Source organism: Thermobia domestica, chromosome 5 (genome assembly GCF_964235325.1).
Source record: "Thermobia domestica chromosome 5, izTheDome1.hap1.1, whole genome shotgun sequence".
NCBI classification, from domain to species: domain Eukaryota; kingdom Metazoa; phylum Arthropoda; class Insecta; order Zygentoma; family Lepismatidae; genus Thermobia; species Thermobia domestica.
Window position 1 is genome coordinate 43,960,664 of NC_137458.1, and position 23,007 is coordinate 43,983,670.

General features: G+C 35.5%; 2 protein-coding genes and 1 long non-coding RNA gene across 3 annotated transcripts in view; 2 read left to right on the forward strand and 1 right to left on the reverse strand.

Moving 5' to 3' along the window:
- The window catches only part of LOC145685061 (uncharacterized), a 29,711-nt gene extending 27,566 nt beyond the window's left edge, over positions 1-2,145 (reverse strand). Inside the window, exon 1 of the long non-coding RNA XR_014131445.1 lies at positions 2,042-2,145. This is a non-coding gene — a long non-coding RNA (uncharacterized LOC145685061). The remainder of the gene's footprint in view (positions 1-2,041) is intronic.
- LOC145684646 (protein DVR-1-like) overlaps positions 1-23,007 on the forward strand; it is a 317,851-nt gene that overhangs the window by 78,366 nt on the left and 216,478 nt on the right. The gene's annotated exons all lie outside the window — the stretch shown is intronic.
- On the forward strand, positions 22,219-22,851 carry LOC145685062 (uncharacterized). The gene has a single exon (XM_081757405.1). The coding sequence runs from the start codon at positions 22,219-22,221 to the stop codon at positions 22,849-22,851; it is 633 nt and encodes a 210-aa protein (XP_081613531.1).

A 23,007-nucleotide genomic window follows, 5' to 3' on the forward strand; every position in this document is an offset into this window, starting at 1 on the left:
AAACCTTCAGTTTGAGATGCCGTTGTTACTATGCAGCATAAAGGAGGTGAAATATCGATAGAAATATTGGATTTTAAAAATAATGAGAATAGTTTTCATTTTGTCTACGAAAAATTTGACTGTAATTAGTATATAGGATACTATGTGGAGTATTTGTGAGTGAAAGGAGGTTTATCACCAAACAGAAATAATTAATTGTATACACTTATTTACCTTCAACGAAAAAAAGTCAAAAGATGAGACCTATACTACTTTATAGATCTTATTAAGTTGCTCAAAATAATGTAGGTAAATTTAAATCGTCATGCGTAATTTTGGAGGAAATCAAGAGAAACTAGTTTCTTTTATTCTAAACCCAAAAGTAAAGCTTCACGATAACCACCTATTAACTGATATTGAGGAATCAAGAATTCATTATGATACTTGTAGACAGCATTTCATTATATAGACCAGCTTTTCACAACCTTTTTTTTCCTTTGGGGCACATCAAAGTACGTTTCAAACTTTCGCGGCATGTGATTTTTTTTCCTAGATGTCAAAAACCAAACACATAAAAATACACACAATACTTTTTTTTTTAAAAAAAATTATGGAACGACTATGAGATACAAATCTCACAAGCAAATTATGTAAGACTCGAACATAAAATAAACTTATGACTCTTACGCAGGAATATAAGAAAGAAATATTACCATCAGAAATATAAGAAGATATCAAACTTAACACTAGAGAGATATTTGTCCCCGGCATTTATGCAAATTATATCTATGCGTGAACGAACTCTTGACAGACACACTCTCATGTCCAGTGTTTCTTTCCAATGAAAAATGAACAGCGTTGAAAGTAAACTTTTCAGCTTTAAAATTGGAAGACAAATGTGAAATGAAGTCGATTGGGGATATTTGTTTTATTTTATTCTAAAGATAATTTATTTGGGGAATATCTTAGGAGACATTAAAAATCTCGCGACACAGCGGTTGAGAAGCGCTAATATAGACGATAGTACACAATATGGTTAATGGGATATAGCCCAAAAACTATGATTAACCCTAAAACATTAATTTTTGTCTAACATAAGTTCAATATTATGCAAAGATAAGACATACAGTATATTAGTTCATAGGCAATATTGAGCTGATCAAAATTACAAACTTGAAGACAAACTCTCATCGGCAGTTTCCGAGAAAAAGACCTAATATTTAACGCATTAAAAAGCATGTAGTTTATTGCCCACAAAAATTAATACTCTTTGAAAACAGGTGAGTGAGTTGTAAAGTAACCAATATCCACTGAATTTACGAACAAGTTGATTCAAAGAATTATTTTTTTTCTAGACGAATTTGTGTATGGAGGCCATAAACACACACACACACTTGCAGGACCAACATGCATGAAAGATTTGTTTCATCATGCTTGTTGGAAGAATTTTTTGCCCACATACGTACCAACTTGCTGTCCAACTTACTAGAAGAACGAATCAGAGGAAAGAGCCACGTGATTTATTCCGCTGTCGTGATTGACGGACCGAAATATAAAACCACCAACTTGCATGAACCAGAATATACATGATAAACATGAATGAAGAACGGCAAAACCATCATTCATGTTTACAGAAGATTTTGAAAACTTTCAGGATGCATGAACGAGGCCATACACGATCAACTTGCCTGTGGTTTTATCATTTTTCATGCCTGTTGGAAGCTTTCTTCATGCATGTGTCTGCGTGTATAGGCTTCTTAATAAGATCCGATAATTTTACGTTTTTTTTTTTAAATAAGCACATGAAATATTACGCATTTGTTTGCAACAAAAAAATTAACATATAACAACTACTACTACTACGAAATAATAATAATAATAATAATAATAATAATAATAATAATAATAATAATAATAATGATAATAATAATAATAATAATAATAATAATAATAATAATAATAATAATAATAATAATAATAATAATAATAATGAAGTTAACATGCAAAAGGAGAGTGAATAGCTACTGTGTACTATAATTTTGTAATCACTAATTACACGTACCATTTCTACGTAACTATATAATCAGTCGCTACAGGTTTTACTTCTCCACAGTACATTCACTCAATCTCACAAACACAGAAGTGTCTGCCTCTCTCGGAGACAAGAGCGAACTGTTAAGTTGCGATTTCCCCGACAGCGTTGCCACCAATTAATGCTCAAATACTCATACGAAAAAAAGTACTAGTTTTGTACTTAATATTCATACATTAATATCTAAAATAAAGTTATGAATTAACTTTATTATTTCGCAATAAATAAACAAACATCAGTGCCATGTGTACACCACATGAAGGAGTTTGGTTCTCTCAATCAACATTGAAACTGGAATTAGAAGTGGAATTGTATCACTTCCGGTTTTAATGAGTTAAGAACCAGAGTTGGCGTGGGTCAATGAAAACTTGACCCACGACCCACTGATCCACCGTGACCCACTCTGACCCACCATGACCCAATGTGAATCATCGTGACCCACTCTGACCCACCACCCACCGTGATCCACTCTGACCCATCGTGACCCACCACGCACCATGAACCACTCTCATCCACTGTGACCTACTCTGACTCACTAAAATCCATCGTCATCAACTCTGAATACGATCCACGGCCTCTTCTGTACTGACTAAAGAGTTTATACTTGCAATAAAATAAACTGTGAAATTATCACTAATCGGAGTTTGAATTTCTAGTCAATCGTTCAAGCACCACTCTGTTGGAATAACGGTGGATCTGACCTTTACAATATCAAATGGTAAAGTGTTTATCAGTAAGGAAATTGGAGCACTTCGAGGTGGGGGGGAAATTAGTGTGTGCCTAAAGTATACTTGTACTAAGAGAGTATTCTTGCAAGTATTAATTTCTCAGCGCTTCCAAAAGAAACTTCTATTCACAGGAAAATACCCCTGTACAATATGGAAAAGGTTATGGTTTCTCAGTTCACAGTACTTTTCTCACAAGACTTAAAAAATCAGTTTTTCATAGTGTATAAAGGTGCTCGGGTACCCTATGTGAGAGCATCTCCATAAAGTATGCTCATAATTGTAATTTGTGTAATCACTAAAACACCACGTTAAATCTAAATTACAAATATGCATAATTGCAATTCGCTGTTCAACAAATTTTGATCGAAAGTATGTAAATTCTTTGAAATTGCGATTTTTAGATTCATTTAAGCATAATATGAAAGGAAATAATAAGCTCTAGGAAAGGAAATGATAAGGAAATGATAATTTTCTTAGCTCAGGTTGTGAAAAAAACGCTCTTGTACAACAGTAGCTGTATATATACAAATGTATTAATATTTATAGAACATTTAAGCAAAATCCTTGTAAAAACCTACATTTCACTTTTTTTTATCTATTTCACTGTGATGTGATAAGCTTGGGAGTTAAGAAGTACCCTAACCTATAGCTTTCTATACCCTTGTACTTCCTTTTGTCAAAATTGGGCAAATACCAGTTTCACAGCGATACAGAAAATAAAGTAACCGTGGTCAAGTTAAACATTAACAATTCCGTAATAAAAATCAGTATTAACATCAAAACATGAAAAATATGTACAAATACTTTTTTGTGCAAGAACTACACTGCAATGTACACAAAAGTTTCAAGTGATTCCTTGTACAGGATTATGTTTATTTTATTTTGAGCGTCTTCGCTTGGCTTGCCTTTTGTAGGTTAGATCTGGAGCATCCCTTGCAATAGTCCAACAGTAGTCGGCCAATATGTTAGAACTCAACTTTCCCTCATATCTCTTCTCCATGGCTGCAATATCTTGATGGAAACGCTCACCATGTTCGTCACTTACTGCTCCACAATCTTCGGGAAAGAAGTCTAGATGTGAATGAAGAAAGTGGAGTTTCAGAGACATATTGCCACCAAGATTTTCGTAGCACAATAACAACTTTGCTACCAGTTTTTCGTAATTTGTTGCTCGGTGTCTTCCCAAGAACTGTGAACAAACACTCTTCAAGCTTTCCCACGCAGCTTTCTCCTCACCTTGGAGAATTTCGTCGAACTTGTGATCTTTGAATAGTTGCCTAATCTGTGGCCCTATGAAAACACCCTCTTTAACTTTGGCATCACTTAATCGAGGGAATTGTCCTCTTAGGTATTTATAGGACTCATCCTCTTGGTTCATGCTCTTAACAAAACTTTTCATAAGACCTAATTTAATATGTAGAGGGGGAAGCAAAATTCGGTTACGATCTACCAGTGGTTCATGCTGCACATTTTTCACTCCCGGCTGAATAGTTTCTCTGGTACTCCAATCACTTTTGCGGTAATGAGATCCACGATCTCTACTGTCCCATTCACATATAAAGCAACAATACTTTGTATACCCTAACTGCATACCTAGCAACAGTGCTATTACTTTAAAGTCACAAAAAAAAAAGCCACTGAAAATCGTAATATTTAATGGCTTGAAGTAAACGTTTCAAGTTTTCATAAGATTCCTTCATATGAACTGCGTAACCTACAAGAATTGAAGGAAGTTCATTTCCAATATGTAAAAGCACTGCCTTTAAACTCACCTTGGACGAATCTATAAAGAGCCTCCACTCCGTAGATTCGTAATTAAATTTAAGTGCCCTCATGAGACCATTTACATCTGTACATGCCACAAGTGTGTCTTCCATAGTAAAAAATGAAGTGAACATCTTCTCCCTATTCCGATACACTGAAATATTTACTTTTTCCTGCAATAAATTCCATTGCTTTAAGCGTGAGGCTAAAATTTCGGCTTTGCTTTTCGAGAGGTCCAAGTCTCTGATTAGATCACTTAGTTCCTCTTGAGTAAGTCTATGTGGTTCACATGGAGGTTCTTCTACAACAAACGTAGGGTCCTTCGAAGTACTTGATTCAGGAGCTTCAACTTCTTGATCATCATCAGAATAAAGATCGTATTCTTTAGGTGGGTCAGGAACAGATAGTCCTTCTCCATGTGGAACAGGGCGCTTTGCAGAAGGAATGTTAGGATAGATCAAGGCCCCGCTTCTTCTTCGTGGAAATTCCCTTCTTGACGGAAGGAACCATACAAAAATAACAGTCTCTGATGTGGTCACTTGGCTCCCTCCAAATCATGGGCACTGCAAAAGGCATTGAGCGCCCCTTCCCATTAATCCAATTTCTTAGATTGCTGGCACAAGTGTTACACACAATGTGGGGTGCCCAAGATTTATCTTGGTCTCCAATTTTACAACCAAAGTAATATTGATAGGCTTTTCTTATTAGTGGTGTTATAGTCTGCTTTTATGAGGAAAATGTCACTTCCCCACACACGTAGCAGAAGCTATTCGCACTGTTTACACAATTTCGCGGCATTTTTGTTTATTGAAATCCTGAAAATGTCACTTGAAATATTTCCGACAACTATTTAAAAATATACATTCGAAATACCAGTATTTTTGCGTACTTGTAGTTGTATTTTTATGTCCTGCACTACACAAAGGTCACACCCAAAACGCTGATAACTGCACTAAACCTGTCTTTTCTAACAATAGCAGAACACTACTGAGATAAGGAACACAATGAAACCAAGCGTTTATATAGTTTCTCCAGTGTTGCCGGATCAGTGTAATATTTTACCCCAAACGAAGCGAATATATTTATTTTTAAAGCGTTATTATTAGACATGCCTGTAAAACAAAAAGTAGAGCTAACTCGAAAATAACTTTCAAATTCGTGATCAGCACCACAAAATCAATAAGAATTAGCTGATTTTGTTCAATTTACATTTTCGTTGTTGAACAGTGATTATCCATAATTCTCAATTCTTATACTTTTCCTACGAAAAGAAGCAAACTTAGATCTGCTGCAAGAAACAAATTTGATTCAGACAGCCTTTAGTTATATGTTATACTGATCTTCTTAGCGTGTTAACTTTATATAATTTCAAGACTTCCAAGTTCAATTAGATTTCAAGCTACGAACCTTACAAAATCTATATAGAATTGTGCCGTTGCTTCTTTTATCTGCAATTTTGTTTCCACCGGCTCGCACCCAAAAGTTTCCATATTCTCTATATCAGTTCAGTTTTCTGAGTAGATGAAGGGTGTGTTATAACACACTGTGTTTTTAAAAGATCTTAATTTCTCCGCTTATTAAAGAAATGCTATCTTGTGAATAATTGCAACTCAATAAAACCATTAAACAAACCTATGAGAGCAAGGAATTCGACAAACTAAACCAACAGAAACATAAACCAACAAAACGTGAAATGCCAGCTTTAGAGAGACATACAAGTTCCTTCATTTTGCCCCACCAAAAAATTGTTTTCTCTTTTTTTAGTGTATTTTATAAAAGCATTGCTTTTATTTTTTTTATTTTATTCGAGGATAAGTAACAAGTTCCTGGAATATTGTTGTATTTTTGGCATTTGTGACGTAATCACAATGAATTTTGTGTAGTACAGTCCTTAGATTCCATAATTATCAATATAACAAATGTGAACAAGTCCATAAGAGCAGTACCGTGCTCTAGGGAGGGCGAGCGGGGCGACGGCTCCGGACACCGAACGAAGGGGGCGCAAAATTCAGGAGAGAAACAAGGAAAAAAGAAAGGAAAACTTACTTGGAATATATATATATATATATATATATATATATATATATATATATATATATGGGAGCTCCGTCGTTCACTCTCGCCCCGGGCGCTGATTTTCCACAGCACGGCACTGCATAAGAGTCAGTTTACGAGTAGCGTACCTAAAGGGAGGAGTATTTCGTGATCAGTTACTGCATTGTCGTAGTTCGAGCAACAGTCTAACATCAATTTTTTTAAACAAATTGGGGACATCTGCTTCAGATACCTACTTTAATAGCCTTAAAGTCAGTTTGAGGTGACAATGCTTTAAGGATAAAAAGCATCGGTACCCGTTTCGTCGCCGTAGAAGGCATCAAAACGAAAGCAACGGCTGAACTTCAGAAGATACCAGAAGAAGCCTTTGGTCGGTGTTTCCAGCAATGGCAGGAGCATGGAGCAAATGTGTGTGTTCAGAAGGTGCCTCCTTTGAAAGCGATTAAGTATATATTTACTTAGATTGTGGTAATATAGAGCTACAACAAAAATTTCGTTAACTTTTTGATTGTCCCTCGAATATTAAGGAATTTGGTCTGGTGATCAACCAAAACTCTTTCATGCATTTATCATGTCTGTCTGTGTGTCCGTCTGTCCGGGACACAAAAATCTCAATGCCTACTTGATGGATCACCATCACTTTTAGCCACGGTGTACTGGGTCCAAACTTAGAAACAAAGTTCGTTGATGGAGGTGATATTCAAACCGGAAGTGGTAGAAATCAACCATTTCCTGTTTTAACGTTAATCATTATAGAACAAAAACGGTAATATATAACTACAAGTGGTTTCCTATAATCGATAAGGCATTCCAAGAATTCATTTCCTCTCCAAGGAGAGTTCTTAACAGAGATGGAGTGGGTCAGTGGGTCGTGGTCAACAACATGTGACCCACTGCAACCCACCACCCATCATGACTCACTGCGACCCACTGACTCAGTAGGATCTACCGACCCACCCACCCAACCAGGTACATTCTAGGAACGTGCCATTTAAGTTCCATATGTACCGTTTACGTACCTGGTACTTGAAAAATGTACATTTCATATGCATAGCACGTGTCGCTAGGTACGTGCCTTTCGAGGAATTTCTGACACTTGAAAGGTACTTTTACATGCTTCACTGGAATGTGAGGAATGTGAATGGCACATACCCCATGTACCATGGCATGGTTGTGCGTAAGTTGCTTCGTATTGCGACTAGGGTTGCCAATTTAGCCACTTTGTGACGAGATCTGGCCATTTTGAGAACGTCGTTAGTCACATAATTTCCAAAGAGCCAATAGTGGCTTTTTAGCCATATGCTTTTCACTTCTATAGCCACTTTCTGAGTTTAGCCACATTGTAATATATTGTGTGTGTCATTTTGCAATTTTCTGCAGTGTTTTCTTTCTTCTTGCATGCAGTATGTAATAAGCAAATACATTACATACAAAATTAATATATTGTCAGTTATATATGGTGCTTATTGGGAAAAACACTCCCCAAAAAAGTTCATCTTAGACTGGAGAAATGGTTATCCTTCCTTTTCCATTATTATTTGGCTATGAAACAAATGCCGGAGACATATACAACCGCTATATACAACAGTGTGGTGTTGGAATGTGTAATGATTAGGATGTGATGTTTTATTTTATTTTTTTGAAAGTTCAACACTTCCAATGTACCCGAAAAAATGTACTAAAGAAATAGTGCCCATGTTTTTTAAATATTCAATTAGAACTGGACAATCTACATGAAATTTGCAATCGATCAGTGAAAACGTCATCTTTCTAGAGCCTCTAGTTTCTGAGATCTCATTGTCGAGAAACATATATGTGTATTTTAAAAGAGCTCCAAAGATGGCAGCACAATTCATTTGCATGTATTTCGGAGAAGGCTTACGAAAGGCAAAGGCCTTTGAACAATAATTTAAAAGGATAAACTTTGTGAAAAATATTTATTTCCGTAATTTATTTAAACTACACTCTTTTAACAATATTTGTCTTTGTTATAAACGTGAAATCACAAATAACCGTAAATCAAAGGTTTGAATGCTAAGATTATAGGTTAGAGCTCGGTCGCTCGTAAATGTTACTGTAGTATTTTAATAGATAGTTAAATTGCCACACAGATGCCGGAGGAGGGCATATATTTTCAGAGTTAGTTGCTTGGCTTTTTTTAAAAGTACAAGCTTCTAAATTCGAACGTAAAAATGAAGCGTTAAGGTTTTAGTATTTAAGTACTCGCACCCCCAGTTGCATAGCACTGCCCTAAGGAACATTACTGACATGCCTAGTACATTCCTGGCACATGCCAATGCCAAGTAAATGTGTCAAGTACATACACGGTACGTGATATACACATAATAGATACATTCCTCGGTATGTGTCATGCACGTACTTTTGGGCGGAAGTAACCTTATTCCTTACATGTGTATTTCACATGATTGCTCTATTCACGTACCTATCATGTACATTCCAATGTACCTCGAGGAACATTCTTTACACATGATCTGTATGTACTTGTGTTGGGTGGGCACTCTTCTCACAGTATCTTCTGAAGACTGGTAAATTTGTCTTCGTTTTACTTTCAAGACCTTCATTTCCCTTCCTTTTCCATTTGTTTCTGTCTACTTACCTGAGGTTAGTATATCTAACCAAGTGAAAAAAGAACTTCAGGCACTTTTGGATAGCCTATTGATATTTGTAATTGTAATAATAGCAATAGGGCTTATACTACTACTTGGTTTTCGAGACCTGTGAGTTTTTAGAGAAGCTAACTACTGGAAAAAAATACATTTTTGAATCATTGTAATATATAAATTATTATATAAAAAATTGAATGTAACTATGTGTGCTTGATCATCACGGTCAAATTGCAAAGTCAAATGAAATTACTTTTGGTATATAGTTAGGCCTTAATCCAAACTGAGATGTTATATCGCTTTCATTATAATACATAATATCCTAAGGAGGTAGAGAGGATCCGAATTTTTGCGGGGAAAAAATGAGTATCTCGCAAGCCGTTAAACTTACGGAACTGAAATTCAGTGTATTAACTCTTTATTGAAAATAAACAGAATGTGTCCTAGCATTTTTAAAATTCTCCTTTATGGAGGGGGCACTTTCTATATATGGAAAATTGGTAGTGAGTTGGTTTGTAAAAATGATCTAAAACGATCGATATTAGTTAAGAAAAAAAATCAGAAACAAAAAATACAATGCTTTGCTTCACATAGCCATTGCTTTCTACTATAATAATTGCTGAAGCTTATGTTTATTATATGCAGCGTTTACAGCACAGGGCAATCAACCCATAAAGTTGTGAGAAATATAGACATAAAATTTGTACTGTAAGCTTAATTACACGAAAATTTTAACTTTGGGTTTTACGCGTAATTATATGGAAAATTATACTTTTTTTTAAAACGTTGGTCTACTTACCTTGATTTGGAACTTTCATCCGTTTTTCCACTGAAAAGTATCGATAATTCATCAAGAATTTGGCCCATGGTAAACATCAGTTTGGTAATTGAAGGGGAAGAAGGGGGGAAATTCCCATTCACCTCTGATCACTTCCCCGGCACCTCGTTCCCTTTTGCTTTCTAGGGGGGCACTTAGTAATGACATCAAACCTTCCTGTGCAATTACAAAAATTAAATTTATAAACAAATAAGAAATCATCAGTTTATCTGGCTTTAATTGACAATTTATGCACAAGATTCTCTATCGAGGGTATGGTAGATAAAGTTTCTGTTCTCCTTGAGTCGAGAGATTCTCCATGAGAGGTGAGATTATACTCACTGGTACTTACTCATCTTCATGCACATCACCCATTATTATTTCTTTGTTGCTATTCCAACCGATTTTCAAAATCGCTCTTTTGCTACCTTCCTTGACATTCGAACTGAATAGTTTGTGCGAGTTCCTCAAACTGTCACTAGAGAGCAGCATAATAGCATACGCTAGCCCTCTAGTGTCATCCTTTGGTACTGCTTGCAAGCCTCGAAGCAGTTCTTCGCAAAAAGAATGGATCAAAAAATGGATCAAAAGATTGCGAATTTGACCAATAAATAATTAAATTTTGAGTCAGGGGCCACAAAATTTTTGAATAGACACTAAATCGAGTTTTCGTATTTTTTACGGAATAAGCACATTATACTGAGTTAAGTGATAGTTTGGATTTGGCTACACAATAAGTAGTTCTCGAGATATGAGGCGTACAAGAAAATGTTTGATTGAATGAAATATATTGGAACATTTGTATCAGGAGCCATAACATTTTTGAACGCCCCCTAAATCGAGTTTTCATTTTTTTTTCCCCAAGAATATGCACATCATACTGAGTTAAGTGATTGTTTGTGTTTGGCTACACTCTTTGTAGTTCGCGAGATACAAGGCGTACAAGAAACTGTTTGATTGAATGAAATACATAGTCTAGCCATAAATATTGTCACAAACTTTTGGCTTTGATTGTAGAACCTGTTGTGCAGGTGGCAAGGTACAATTTAGCTCAAAGTCAGCCCTGGCCAGTGTGTGTCGAACAGGGAAAAAGAACGGGTGGATCTGCTTCGCATGGAATGGAGTGAATACAAAAATAGAGTTGCAGTGTTTGCCTTGCATAAGGGTGGAAATTCACCAAGTGAGATTTTCAAACTGCTGAAACTTCTGAGAATCAGCAAAAGATTTGTTTACCGGACAATCCAGCGGTTTACTGAGACCGGCAGTGTACGTGGCCGGCCAAGGGATGGTCGTCCTCGCAGTGTGAGAACAGTGGCAGCTGATAAAGCAGTGGCTGCTCGTGTGCGGCGAAATCCACCCCGGAAGCAGAAGATCATGGTACGGGAGCTGAACATGGCCCCAAGATCAATATCCAGGTTACTTTCTGAAGACCTGAAGGTCAGAGCTTATCGGCGGAGCACGGAGGATTTGTTGACACCACAGCTGAAGCAGCAGAGGAAACTGAAGCAAGACAGCTCGTACAGCGGTACGCCAACAATGGACATCGGCAAATCCTCTTTGCCGACGAGAAAATCTTTACCATTGAAGAGAGCTTTAACCGTCAAAATGATAGGATATATGCAGCATGCTCTCGGGAAGCTCGTGGGAGAGTTCCTAAGGTTCAGAGAGGTCATCACCCCTCCTCAGTTATGGTTTGGTCGGGGGTGAGCTATGAAGGCCACACCAGACTTCACTTTTGTGAGCAAGGTGTAAAAACAAGTGCCAGGGTATATTTGGAAACTGTTCTGGAGCCTATTGTCAAGGACTTGAGTGACACCATGTTTAACAATGATCACTGGACCTTCCAGCAGGATTCTGCGCCAGCTCATAAGGCAAGGATGACACAACAGTGGTTGGAGGCCAATGTATCAGATTTCATCTCCAGTGCTGAGTGGCCTTCTGGTAGCCCCGATTTAAACCCTATGGACTACAAACTGTGTGCAGTGTTAGAAGACATTGTCTGCAAGAAAAGGCCCTTCACTTCAAAGTTTGAAGCGTTCCTTGGTGGCAGCAGTGGCGGATTTTCTGATTGATACTCTCCGTACTGCAATAGATGACTCGCCCAAGAGACTCAAAGCCTGTGTGCGTGCCAATGGTGGACATTTTGAAGTTTGATAGATGCCAATTGTAAAGAATATATGTGGTTATAACATATTAAAAGCAGATTCAAAAATCTCAAACCGTATTTCATATATTCACAAAAAAGTGTGTGACAGAATTTATGGCTAGACTAGGTATATTGGATTTTTTGTATCAGGGGCCACAAAATTTTTGAACGGTCTCTAAATCGAGTTTTCGTTTTTTTTTTTTTTTTAATGGAATAAGCACATCATACTGAGTTAAGAGATAGGTTGGGTTTGGCTACACTCTTTGTAGTTCGCGAGATACAAGGCGTACTAGAAAATGTTTTATTGAATGAAATATATTAGATTTTTTTGGATCAAGTGCCACAAAGTTTTTGAACGGCTCCTAAATCGAGTTTTCGTATTCTCTACGGAATAAGCATCATACTGAGTTAAGTGATAGTTTAGGTTTGGTGGCACTATACATAGTTCGCGAGATATCAGGCGTACAAGAAAATGTTTGATTGAATGAAATGGTGTCCTCCCACTTGTGTACATTCCCATTTCCGTACATGTCAAAATCCTTCCCAGTTGCGTACAAGTGCCAGATGCAATGAAATGTCATGATTTAAAAGCGAGATAAGAATTCCCATTTCCGTACAGGTTCAATAGCTGGTACTATTTCTGTGAATTCTTGTTAGTTTTTAAGCAGAGGGGGATATGGAATCTTAAGGTTTCGTTTTGAGTAGCGAAGCGAATAAAAATCCTTGAATAGTTTGGTTTAGAAATGAAATGAAATGACATTTTTGAGTTTTACGTCCCACGGTTATGCGGTTAGACTAAAGGAATCGGTGATGATGATGAATGAATGAAATGGTAGAATGAAGAAAGTGGAAGTAAACGGAAGAACCCCGGAGGAAACCCACTCACGTAGATTGCCTAGCAGGCCGGCACGACCTTCTTTATTAACGGCACGTTTAAGAGCTACAAAAGATTTTCTCCCAAATTTTTGTAATTCATGCAGTTATTGGAAGTTCAATAGAGGAAACTAATGTGATTTCAGTGGTTTTTAGCCTCCTCTCGAACAAGAGGAAGCATATATATGAAAGTCTGAAGTCCTGAATTGGAATCCTGGAATTGTAATGGTAAGCTTCACTGAAGCAGTAATAAATTCTTTTAGGGCAATTTTCCCTTTACCTTCCATAAGTGGGTGCAATTTTCACTTTAACCAGTGTCTTTGGCGTAAGATAAAGGATTTGGTCTTGGTTACAGACTACAAAAACAATGATGATATAAGACTTCAGGTTCGAATGTTTCCGTCATTAGCTTTTCTTCCGTTAGAAATGGTCGACAGTGGTTGATGTTTATTCAAGAAGACACTCCCTAAGCTTGAGCAGTTCTATGGATGTTTCATTGACCAGTAGCTAGAAAATTCTACAGTTCCAATAAACATGTGGAATTCTAATAGAAAATCGCCATAGAACAAATAATACTTCAGAGAATTGGGATAAAAGATTAAATACTCTGCTAAACAAGCAAAATCCTCATGTCATCGAATTAGTGCGTTTTCTCAAGTTAGAAGCCAGGACAAGTACTATGCTTATAACAGTAAGTAGCTCAACTTGCAAGGTAAAAGAAATAAGTATATATGCAGCTTGACAAAAAAAAAAAAAGTTTTGGGTAGTTTTGATGTTTCAAAAGATGTTAGATGTTATTTGGTTGCACTTTCATATATTCATAAGTTGTCATAAACTGTAAATCGTATATATATATATACATACTCAGGGCCGGATTTAGGGGGGTGAAAAGGTGCACGTGCACTCTCCCCCTTCGTTGTAAATATGCACTACCTAAAGTGATAAGCTAGCAGTCAGTTTTGCAAAATCAGTAGTTTAAGTCAATTTTTTGAAGGTTGAAGTAAAAGAATTCATCGAGAGCAGACGCTTAGCATTTCCAAAGGAATTTCTCATTCACATCACAGATGCCTAAAGGCATTTAAAAAACTCAAATTTAATTCAAATGTGCTGGTAATTATTGGTGCCGCCCCCTCAGATAATTTTGGATCCAGCCCTGTATATACTGATAAGCATTACTTATAGGTGGTGGTAACAACGGTAAACGGCCTACTGCACATGAACCAAGATCACTGAAGATCCAGATATTAGTTGGACGAAGACTCTTTATAAAAGCCGACTTGTGTATCTCTTTGATGTGATTTGTGAATTCATATCACACACATTTCGGGGTCACATTGGTCGAATTTGAATTCAACGTGGAAGTTGAGTCGAAAATAAAACTTACAACAGGATGGAAAGTATGTATGCATTTTTTCGTATTTCCTTGAGATTGCAATTCCATATCCTCCTCTGCTCGAACTTAATTTAAAATGCACAGAAACAGTGTCAGTTATTAAACATGTGCGGAAGTGGGAAAACTCTTATCAATATCAAAGTATGTCATGTCATCGCCCATGACATTTTTACGCATCTGGAAAGGATTTTGACATGTATGCATCTGGGAATGTACGCATCTGGGAGACAATCAATTAAATATATTGTATTTTTTGTATCAGGAGCCATAAAATTTTTGAAAGGCCCCTAAATTGAGTTTTCGTCTTTTTTTCTTTCTTTACAGAATATGCACATCATACTGAGTTAAGTGATAGTTTGGGTTTGGCTACACTCTTTGTAGTTCGCGAGATACGAGGCGTACAAGAAAATGATTGATTGAATGAAATATATTGCATTTTATTGTATGAGGAGCCAATACTTTTTTGAAGTGCCCCTATTTTTTTTTTTTTTTTTTTTTTACGGAATAAGAATATTATACTGAGTTAAGTGATAGTTCGGGTTTGGCTACACTATATGTAGTTCTCGAAATATAAGACGTAAAATAAAATGTTTGATTGAATGAAATATATTGGATTTTTTTTTGTATCAGGAGCCATAAAATTTTTGAACGATCTCTAAGTGAAGTTTACGTATTTTTTTTACGGAATAAGAACATGATACTGAGTTAAGTGATAGTTCAGGTTTGGCTACACTATATGTAGTTCTCGAGATATGAGCCGTAAAGTAAAATGCTTGATTGAATGAAATATATTGGATTTTTTTTGTACCAGGAGCCATAATTTTTTTGACGGCCCCTAAATCGAGTTTTCATATTTTTTTTTTACGGAACAACCAACCATACTGAGTTAAGTTATAGTTTGGATTTGGATTATGTAGTTCGCGATAAATGAGGTGTACAGTCACGAACATTAATATATGGAGGTTGGAGCCATAAGAAATAATGGCTTCAGCCTCCATTTATTAATGTTCGTGACTGTACAAGAAAATGTTTGATTGAATGTAATATATTGCATTTTGTTGTGTCAGGGGCCACAAAAATTTTGAATGGCCTTAAATCGAGTTTTCGTATTTTTCGGAGTAAGCACATTGTACTGAGTTTAGTGGTAGTTTTGGCTACACTATATGTACTTGTTCAGATATAAAGCCTACAAGAAATTTTTGGCTGAAATATATTGCATCTTTTGATCCAAACTCTATGAAAAAGTGTGAAATCCTCTTGTCATAATTGGAGAAAATTTGTAGTAAAAGTAGTCAAAAATCATATATTAATTGTATTGAGTGTTTCGCTTTATTGCAATATTCGATTGTTCAATAATGTGTGATATACTTGAATCTTGTGCAATGTATAGAGGAAGGTATGCAATAGCAGTTCTGATTATTGCAGTAGAAACAAGAAGCTGTGAAATGGACACAGAGTTAGGAGGTAGAGGTAATTATGACAGCACAATTTCTGATCTTCGGTGATCCAATTTTGCTTCTAGAGCATACGGAAATAAAATGGCAATTGTGCATAATGCTCGTCCAACTCCTCAATTTAATATTTCCACTAACATATATTCGACATTCAATACTACAACAAGTCATGGTTATGGGATTGTTCTTCTAAAGCAATTGCCTTTTTAAGTGATATAAATATTTGGAACAATGGAGTATATAACTGCATTAGTAATAATACAGAAAACTTTTAAAATGTACTGTCTTTGTCAATGTCATCTGCAAGCTGTAATTATGGAAAAACTTTTGGAAAATCCAGACTTGATCTTATACTGTACTTGAATAACAAAATAATAATAATAATAATAATAATAATAATAATAATAATAATAATAATAATAATAATAATAATAATAATAATAATAATAATAATAATAAGTGGTCAACAACATAAGGGGCGCGTTCATAAGAACAGACACACTGTGAAACGTTTCATTGATATTCGTTTCTTGGACAAACATGAACAGACTTTCAGCGGTCAAAATGAGAGTACAGATTCTTCAAACAGTGGTCGAAGTGAGACGGTATGCGGTGGTATGCATACCGCCTCTGGTTTTTCAGTAATGAGCACATCTCACGTCTCTGTTTTTTTCAGTGATCAAAACAATATTTAAATAGCCGGTATGTTGAGTCAAAATCATAATAAAACCACTTCTCTGTTTTTTTTCAGTTCGAACTCTGCTTCAAATAGAAGAAATTACTTACAGTATAACTGCTAATTCTAATAAACAAATATGATCCATATTACGCAACCAATTAGAAAATTCTAATGAGTTCAGTGAATTATCTAATATAATCCAGAATGATGTAATAGACACGTTTCTAATGTGTTGCTTTCATATATAAAGCAAAAAATTCGTGAAAGTAGTTTTCCTTTGATAATCCTGGATGAAGCTATCGGTGTAAGTAAGTTTTTTCAGCTCACTTGTGTATTTCGTCCGATGACACAGCTGAGGAAAGATCTATGGATTTCGTTAACGTTCCCGAAAATCTTTAGTTGAAGCCCTTCACAGCATTATCGACCGACTATAGTTGATCGATATAACTCTACTCAGAAGTTAGTAGCACAAAGCTATGATGATACGGCGATTTTTTCTAGACTTCAGGCAAAAGTTAGAACATCATGACTCACTGCTATTTTCGTCTCTTGTTTTGGTCACAAATTAAACCTTGTATCGTCTTAGACGACCTGTAACATCAAAGATTGAAAATGATTCTTCCTGATATTAAATAGATTAGTAACATTTTTTTTAAGTCCGCAAAGAGAAGTTATGCATTGGATACTGAATTTAGGATGTTGCCGCCCAAAGTACGCTGGAACTATAATTCTCGATTAATTAGTACTATATCAGAATATTGCAAGGGCTTTGTTTCATTATTTAAAAAAAATGGCAGGTCCAGGTGAAAAATGAGTTTAATAAGCATTAATCGGTGCTCGTGGGATTTTAGTTTTTCTAAAAGACTTTGAACTTGCAATTGTATATTAAAGATATTTTCAAGTATTTTCCCTCTGACTGATGTGATGTTTTCCATTTTGCAAAAGAAATCTTATGACATTGGTTATTTTATTATTAAACTAAAATACTTGAAAGTTGAACTTCCAAAAAAAATATGAACAATTTGAAGAGCACTGGAAGAAGATAGTACAGGAAGCAAAATACATATGTAAGCCAGAAAGAGGATAAGATTACCTGAGGATTTTTATATAAATTCCAAGTCGCAAGACCAGGATAAACTTAAAAATTCAGCATTAATCTATATTAAAATAAATTTAGTTTCGGAGCTGAAAAAAACAAAAACTTCTTCAATCAGGTCTTTCATTATTTTGGCAGGAAAGCTAGAAGGATTGAGGACTCACTTCAAGTAGTTTTAGTTTCAGATAACTATTTTAACGAATTATTATTATCTTGATATCAGGAATAGTAAAAATAATACTGTACTACTAGTAGAGTAATATTAAAAGTAGTGTAACATCATAAATCTATGTCTTCCTATTTATAGCAGTGGCCTTAATTCAAATGTTAACCCTACAGTGCGTAGTCGGACAAGTATGGGTCGTAGTGGTAAATAATCTATGCTTTCCTACATACCGCTGTGTAGTTGCTAATGCATGTTGAGTCAGGTTGGGAACGTTCAAAGCTAGTTGTAATTACACAGTTTCCCCATAAATGATACTATTAAGTGTACCAGTACTTATGTTACTCCTTTTTGTTTTCTCTTGTAAAACTACTTTTTCACAGAAAATGTAAAAAAGAATCATGCATTGTAGGGTTAAATGTTTCTAGAGTTTACAGAAAACAGAGAACAAGCTTCAGTAGATTGCTTACCCGAAGTAAAATTTCACCACACGCCACTGCACATATATTTTCACCTTAATAAGTTCTATTGACTGATATACATAGGTAGTATAGTTGGACATTTTTAAACACTAACAACATTGTAGAATCTTATTTTTATTTAGTGCTTAGTGAAGGAAATGGATATTAGCCTGTATGTACTGAGAAGGAGAAAGTACCCATTATAGACCTAATATAATTCTTGCACTCTACATTTATCTGAGTTCTGTACATTTTTGGTGGTTAACCTTTGTGGAATTACTCAAAATATACGCAATTTATAGATGTACAGAACCAATTCAGAATTAACAGAATTAAAATTACTGAGTATGAAAATCTAAAATTTACACTTATTGTAACATTAAGTCTTGGTTAACCTTCCGACTTTCCGCACAGCTTCCGAAAAGGCGTACTTAAATAAAACATATCTTGACGACTATGATATGGCTTAGGAACACCTCAACTTCATTGACTTAGGGATGAGCCTAATTTTGTAGCAGTTTGAGTTAATTTGCATTTTAGCTTGTTATTGTCGGCATAGGAGTTACAATTATTATTTTTTTACATTGTTTTCATTGTGTTGTGGTCTACAAATTTGGTGAAAGATATCAGTCTTGGGAAGTAACGTAACGCAAGTAACGCGTTACTTTTTAAGTCACGTTTCCTAGTAACGCATTACATTTTTTCCAAAGTAACTGTAACGGTAACTCGTTACAAATTTTTAAGTAACGTACCTAGTTTGTGTTACTTTTTTTGCGTTACATTTCGGATGAGTAATTACAATATATGTATATTTTTTTCCTGTAAGTGAATTTCTCAGAATGGAACAATGGAGCATGAATGATGTCAGTGACCGACGATTCCTGCACTGTTCGCCTTTTCCAGTTTCTCCTTAAGATCTATAGCAATGAAAGTTGCATGTAAAACCTTTTATCACTTTTCATCTTCATGTAAGGCGGAACGGAAAATTTCGATGTGCATTTTCTTGTTTTGCCTTTTCTGTTTATGTTGGTAGGCTTGCAAATACATTTATAGATACAATTTGATTTGTTTATTTATATAACACAATATAGTGCCACTTGCTGTTTTTGGAAGATGAGGACAGCTTCAGGGAAATCACATGTACTGATTGCAAGCACCTGGAAGATTTTGTCTTAGATTTTGACAGCTCCAAATCAATACATTCAGTGAGTGAACTACGAGTGCAATGGTACTGGTAGTCTACTTTACTTTCATTGGTGTTGTTTATATAAAGATGGACAACGAAAATATTTTATCGTTCGAACATTTGAAAGAATATATTTTCTTAAAAGCTGAAAATGATGGTGGACAGAATTTAAAAGTAAAGTGGTGCCCCGGCGGGAAATATTTATCAACAATTAGGGTGCCATAATTAACGACATTCAGTAAGGGGTTAGTATGATTAAACTGTGTTCTGATGAGCATGCCTACTTTATTTTGTAATGTTGATGGTATGTAATATTCGAGTTCTTTTAGATCAGTTTGCATATCCTAAAGTCCCGTTGATTATGAGTTTGGAACAACTAGCTTTAAAAAGCATGTATCGATTTTAGAGTTATTGGCAAATTGTGATTCACCCCCAGTTCATGTATTCTCATTATGTCAGTTGTAGTGTAATGTTTCTCTATATTCTGTATTTTTAATTTTACATAGCAACATTGTTATTATTATATAATTAGTTTAGCAGAATAATAATAAGTAACCATTTTTTCTAACGCATAGGGACGGGCACGATTCAAGCTAAAACTCGACTCGAATCCATATCGAATTTCGAGTCGAGTCAAAAGTAATATTCTCGAATCGAGTTCCGAGCCGATTCACTGTTTTTGGGGTCGAATTTCGAGTCGAGTCGAGTTTGATAAATGGCTCGTTCGTTTTAACTCGTTTTGAAACCATGGCCTGATTACACTGGAAAGCGAAAGCCATGAGTAATGTAAGCTAAGCAGTAATATGGTTTAGTGTTGCTCACTAGAGGGAACACTGCTCGCATCTCGTCTCGTCTCGATAGCGAGACTACAACAGATTTTTTATAACAAGCTTAGCTCGGCTCGGCTTAACTGAGCCGATCTCTCGAGCCGGGTTGTTCGGGGTGTACTATCGGCTCGAGCTGGCTTGGTTGGGATAAGCCATCTGCTAGGTTTGACTCAACTGAACGAAGGGCTCTAGCCGACTTGGTTGGGTGAGCTGTTGTTTCAGCTCAGATTTGGGTAAGTTACTTGTAAAAATGTAACGCGTTACAAGTTACTTTACTTTCTCTTAAAATGTAACGCGTTAGTAACGCGTTATTTGTCCCTAAAAAGTAACTGTTACTTTGCTTCGAAAGTAACGCGTTACTTTTAGTTTTAAAACTTTAAATATGTGAAAAATATTACTTTAATTTTCCATACTACTATTACTACAGCTTAATAATAATAATAATAATAATAATAATAATAATAATAATAATAATAATAATAATAATAATAATGTTATTGCACGTTCTGAATCGCTTTATGTAAATGCAAGGATAAATTTTTACTTGATATATGAACATTTTCATATAATGTTGTAACATTTATAAAATGCCATAGTGAGTTACTCGTAGGGATGGGCACTAGCGAGTTTTCTTTGAAACTCGAATCGAATAGAAACCAACATCTTTGAGCTCGACCCGAGAACTCGGCTCGAAAAATTTCCTCCAACTCGACTCGAATTGGGGTCGAGTTCGGAGTCGAGTCGAGCCAAATTCGGTGTGTAGTTTCGAGTATTCTCTTCAAGTATATTACATAGACAATATAATAGATAATATTATATTAAAGACTCCTGATCTGTCCAAAAAGTTTTTCATCCATATTGACGGGGGAGGAAAAGCGATTGGAGCTTGTTTAAGTCAAATGGATGAGAATAATAACCTTATTCCTGTTACGTATTTTAGTAAAAGAATGACGGAAGCTGACCGACACAGGAACATATATGAGATCGAATTCATCAGTCTCGTTAAAGCAATTTATAGGTTCCGCCACTATTTGATTAATGAGTTTGTTGTCTTTACTGACAATAAGGTACTGTCCTGGATTTTGGAAAATTCAAAGAGATTGTTAAAATATGGACCTTTGGTTGAGACTTTGTCAATTCTCATTTACTATCCAACGTGTTAGGTCCCAAAATACCGTAGTCGCCGATTTTCTGACACGGATGTATGATCCATTTGAATTTGTTCAAGTGGACGGACCTGTGAGTATTGCCATTATGAAAAAGATTTTAAAAATGGCAAATTCTTGGCAATTGCCTATGGTGAAAGAGCCCTTGCCGGAGTTGCAAAAAGAAGATACCGAGTTGAGAAATATTATGGAAAGGTTGGAATATGGTGAAAACATTCGAAATTATGTTTTAAATAATAGCATGTTAATGAAAAAGAGTAAAGAATTAAAACTTCCATATAAAATTGTAATTTCGAAGAATTTGCACTAATTAGTGATTGAGTTCTTTCACGATCATGAATTGACAGGTGGTCATACCGGAACTTTTCGTACATTAAAGAAAATAATGCGACGCTACAGTGGGACTCAGTAGTAAATGACGTTAAGGAGTATGTTAGAACTTGTAAAACATGTCAACTAGTTAAGGAAAATAACAAAAAGAAAATGGGTCCAATAATATCGAAATTTTCAACAAGAGTTGGACAGAATGTAATGGTCGATATAATAGGACCTTTGCTGATCTCTAAATCTTTTAAATTCATATTAATTGGGGTGGATAATGCTTCGAGATTTATTTTTCTCGAAAAATTACGAAATTTGAATTCTACTGTCATCTGTAATAGGTTAATGGATGTTTTTAGTAGGCTAGGAATTCCGGAATCCTTGTCTACTGATAATGCATCAGTCTATATCTGCCCAGTTTCGATCTTTTCTATTTGGACTAGGAATAGAACATATTAGAATCAGTCCATACCATGCTGAGGCTAACTTATCGGAAAGATTCATAAAAAATGTGAAATCGTCATTAAGAGCTTATTGTGCTGAAAAACAACAACAGTGGTCTAACTTTGTAACTGTGTTACAATATATCTTAAACATATCCGAGCATTCTGGTCTCAAATCAATTCCATACGAATTATATTTTGGACGTCCCTTGAACACCCCATTAGAATTGAAATGGAAGATTTGTGACCAAGAATTGTTTAAGCATAAGAATGCTGATTTATGGCACAATGCTCTTGAGAATATGGAAAATTCATGGTTAAAGAGGAAATCTTTATTATCCAAAATTAGAGGCCCAGTTGTGGTTTCTGTCAATGACCAAGTATTGATAAAATCTCATGTTAAGTCCTCTCTTACCGATAGGGTAGCGAAATCATTGAGTTTTAAGTGGGAAGGACCTTTTATTATTCGGAGGTTTTTGACTCCTAACACCCTTTTGATTTCTGATACTGATGATTCTCGAGACTCATATAAGAGAGTTTATGTGTTGGATGTGAAGAAGTACTTCCCAAGAAGAAATGTTTAATTAGAATTTCCAATAATTCAATCAGAAGATTTTTCTCGTCGCTTTCTGGAAAATGAATTAGAGTGTAAGGGTAAGAATAAATGTAAAGGGAGTAAGATGTCTTAGTTCAAATAATATATTTTAATTTGTTGTAATTTAATATAATTTGTAAGAATT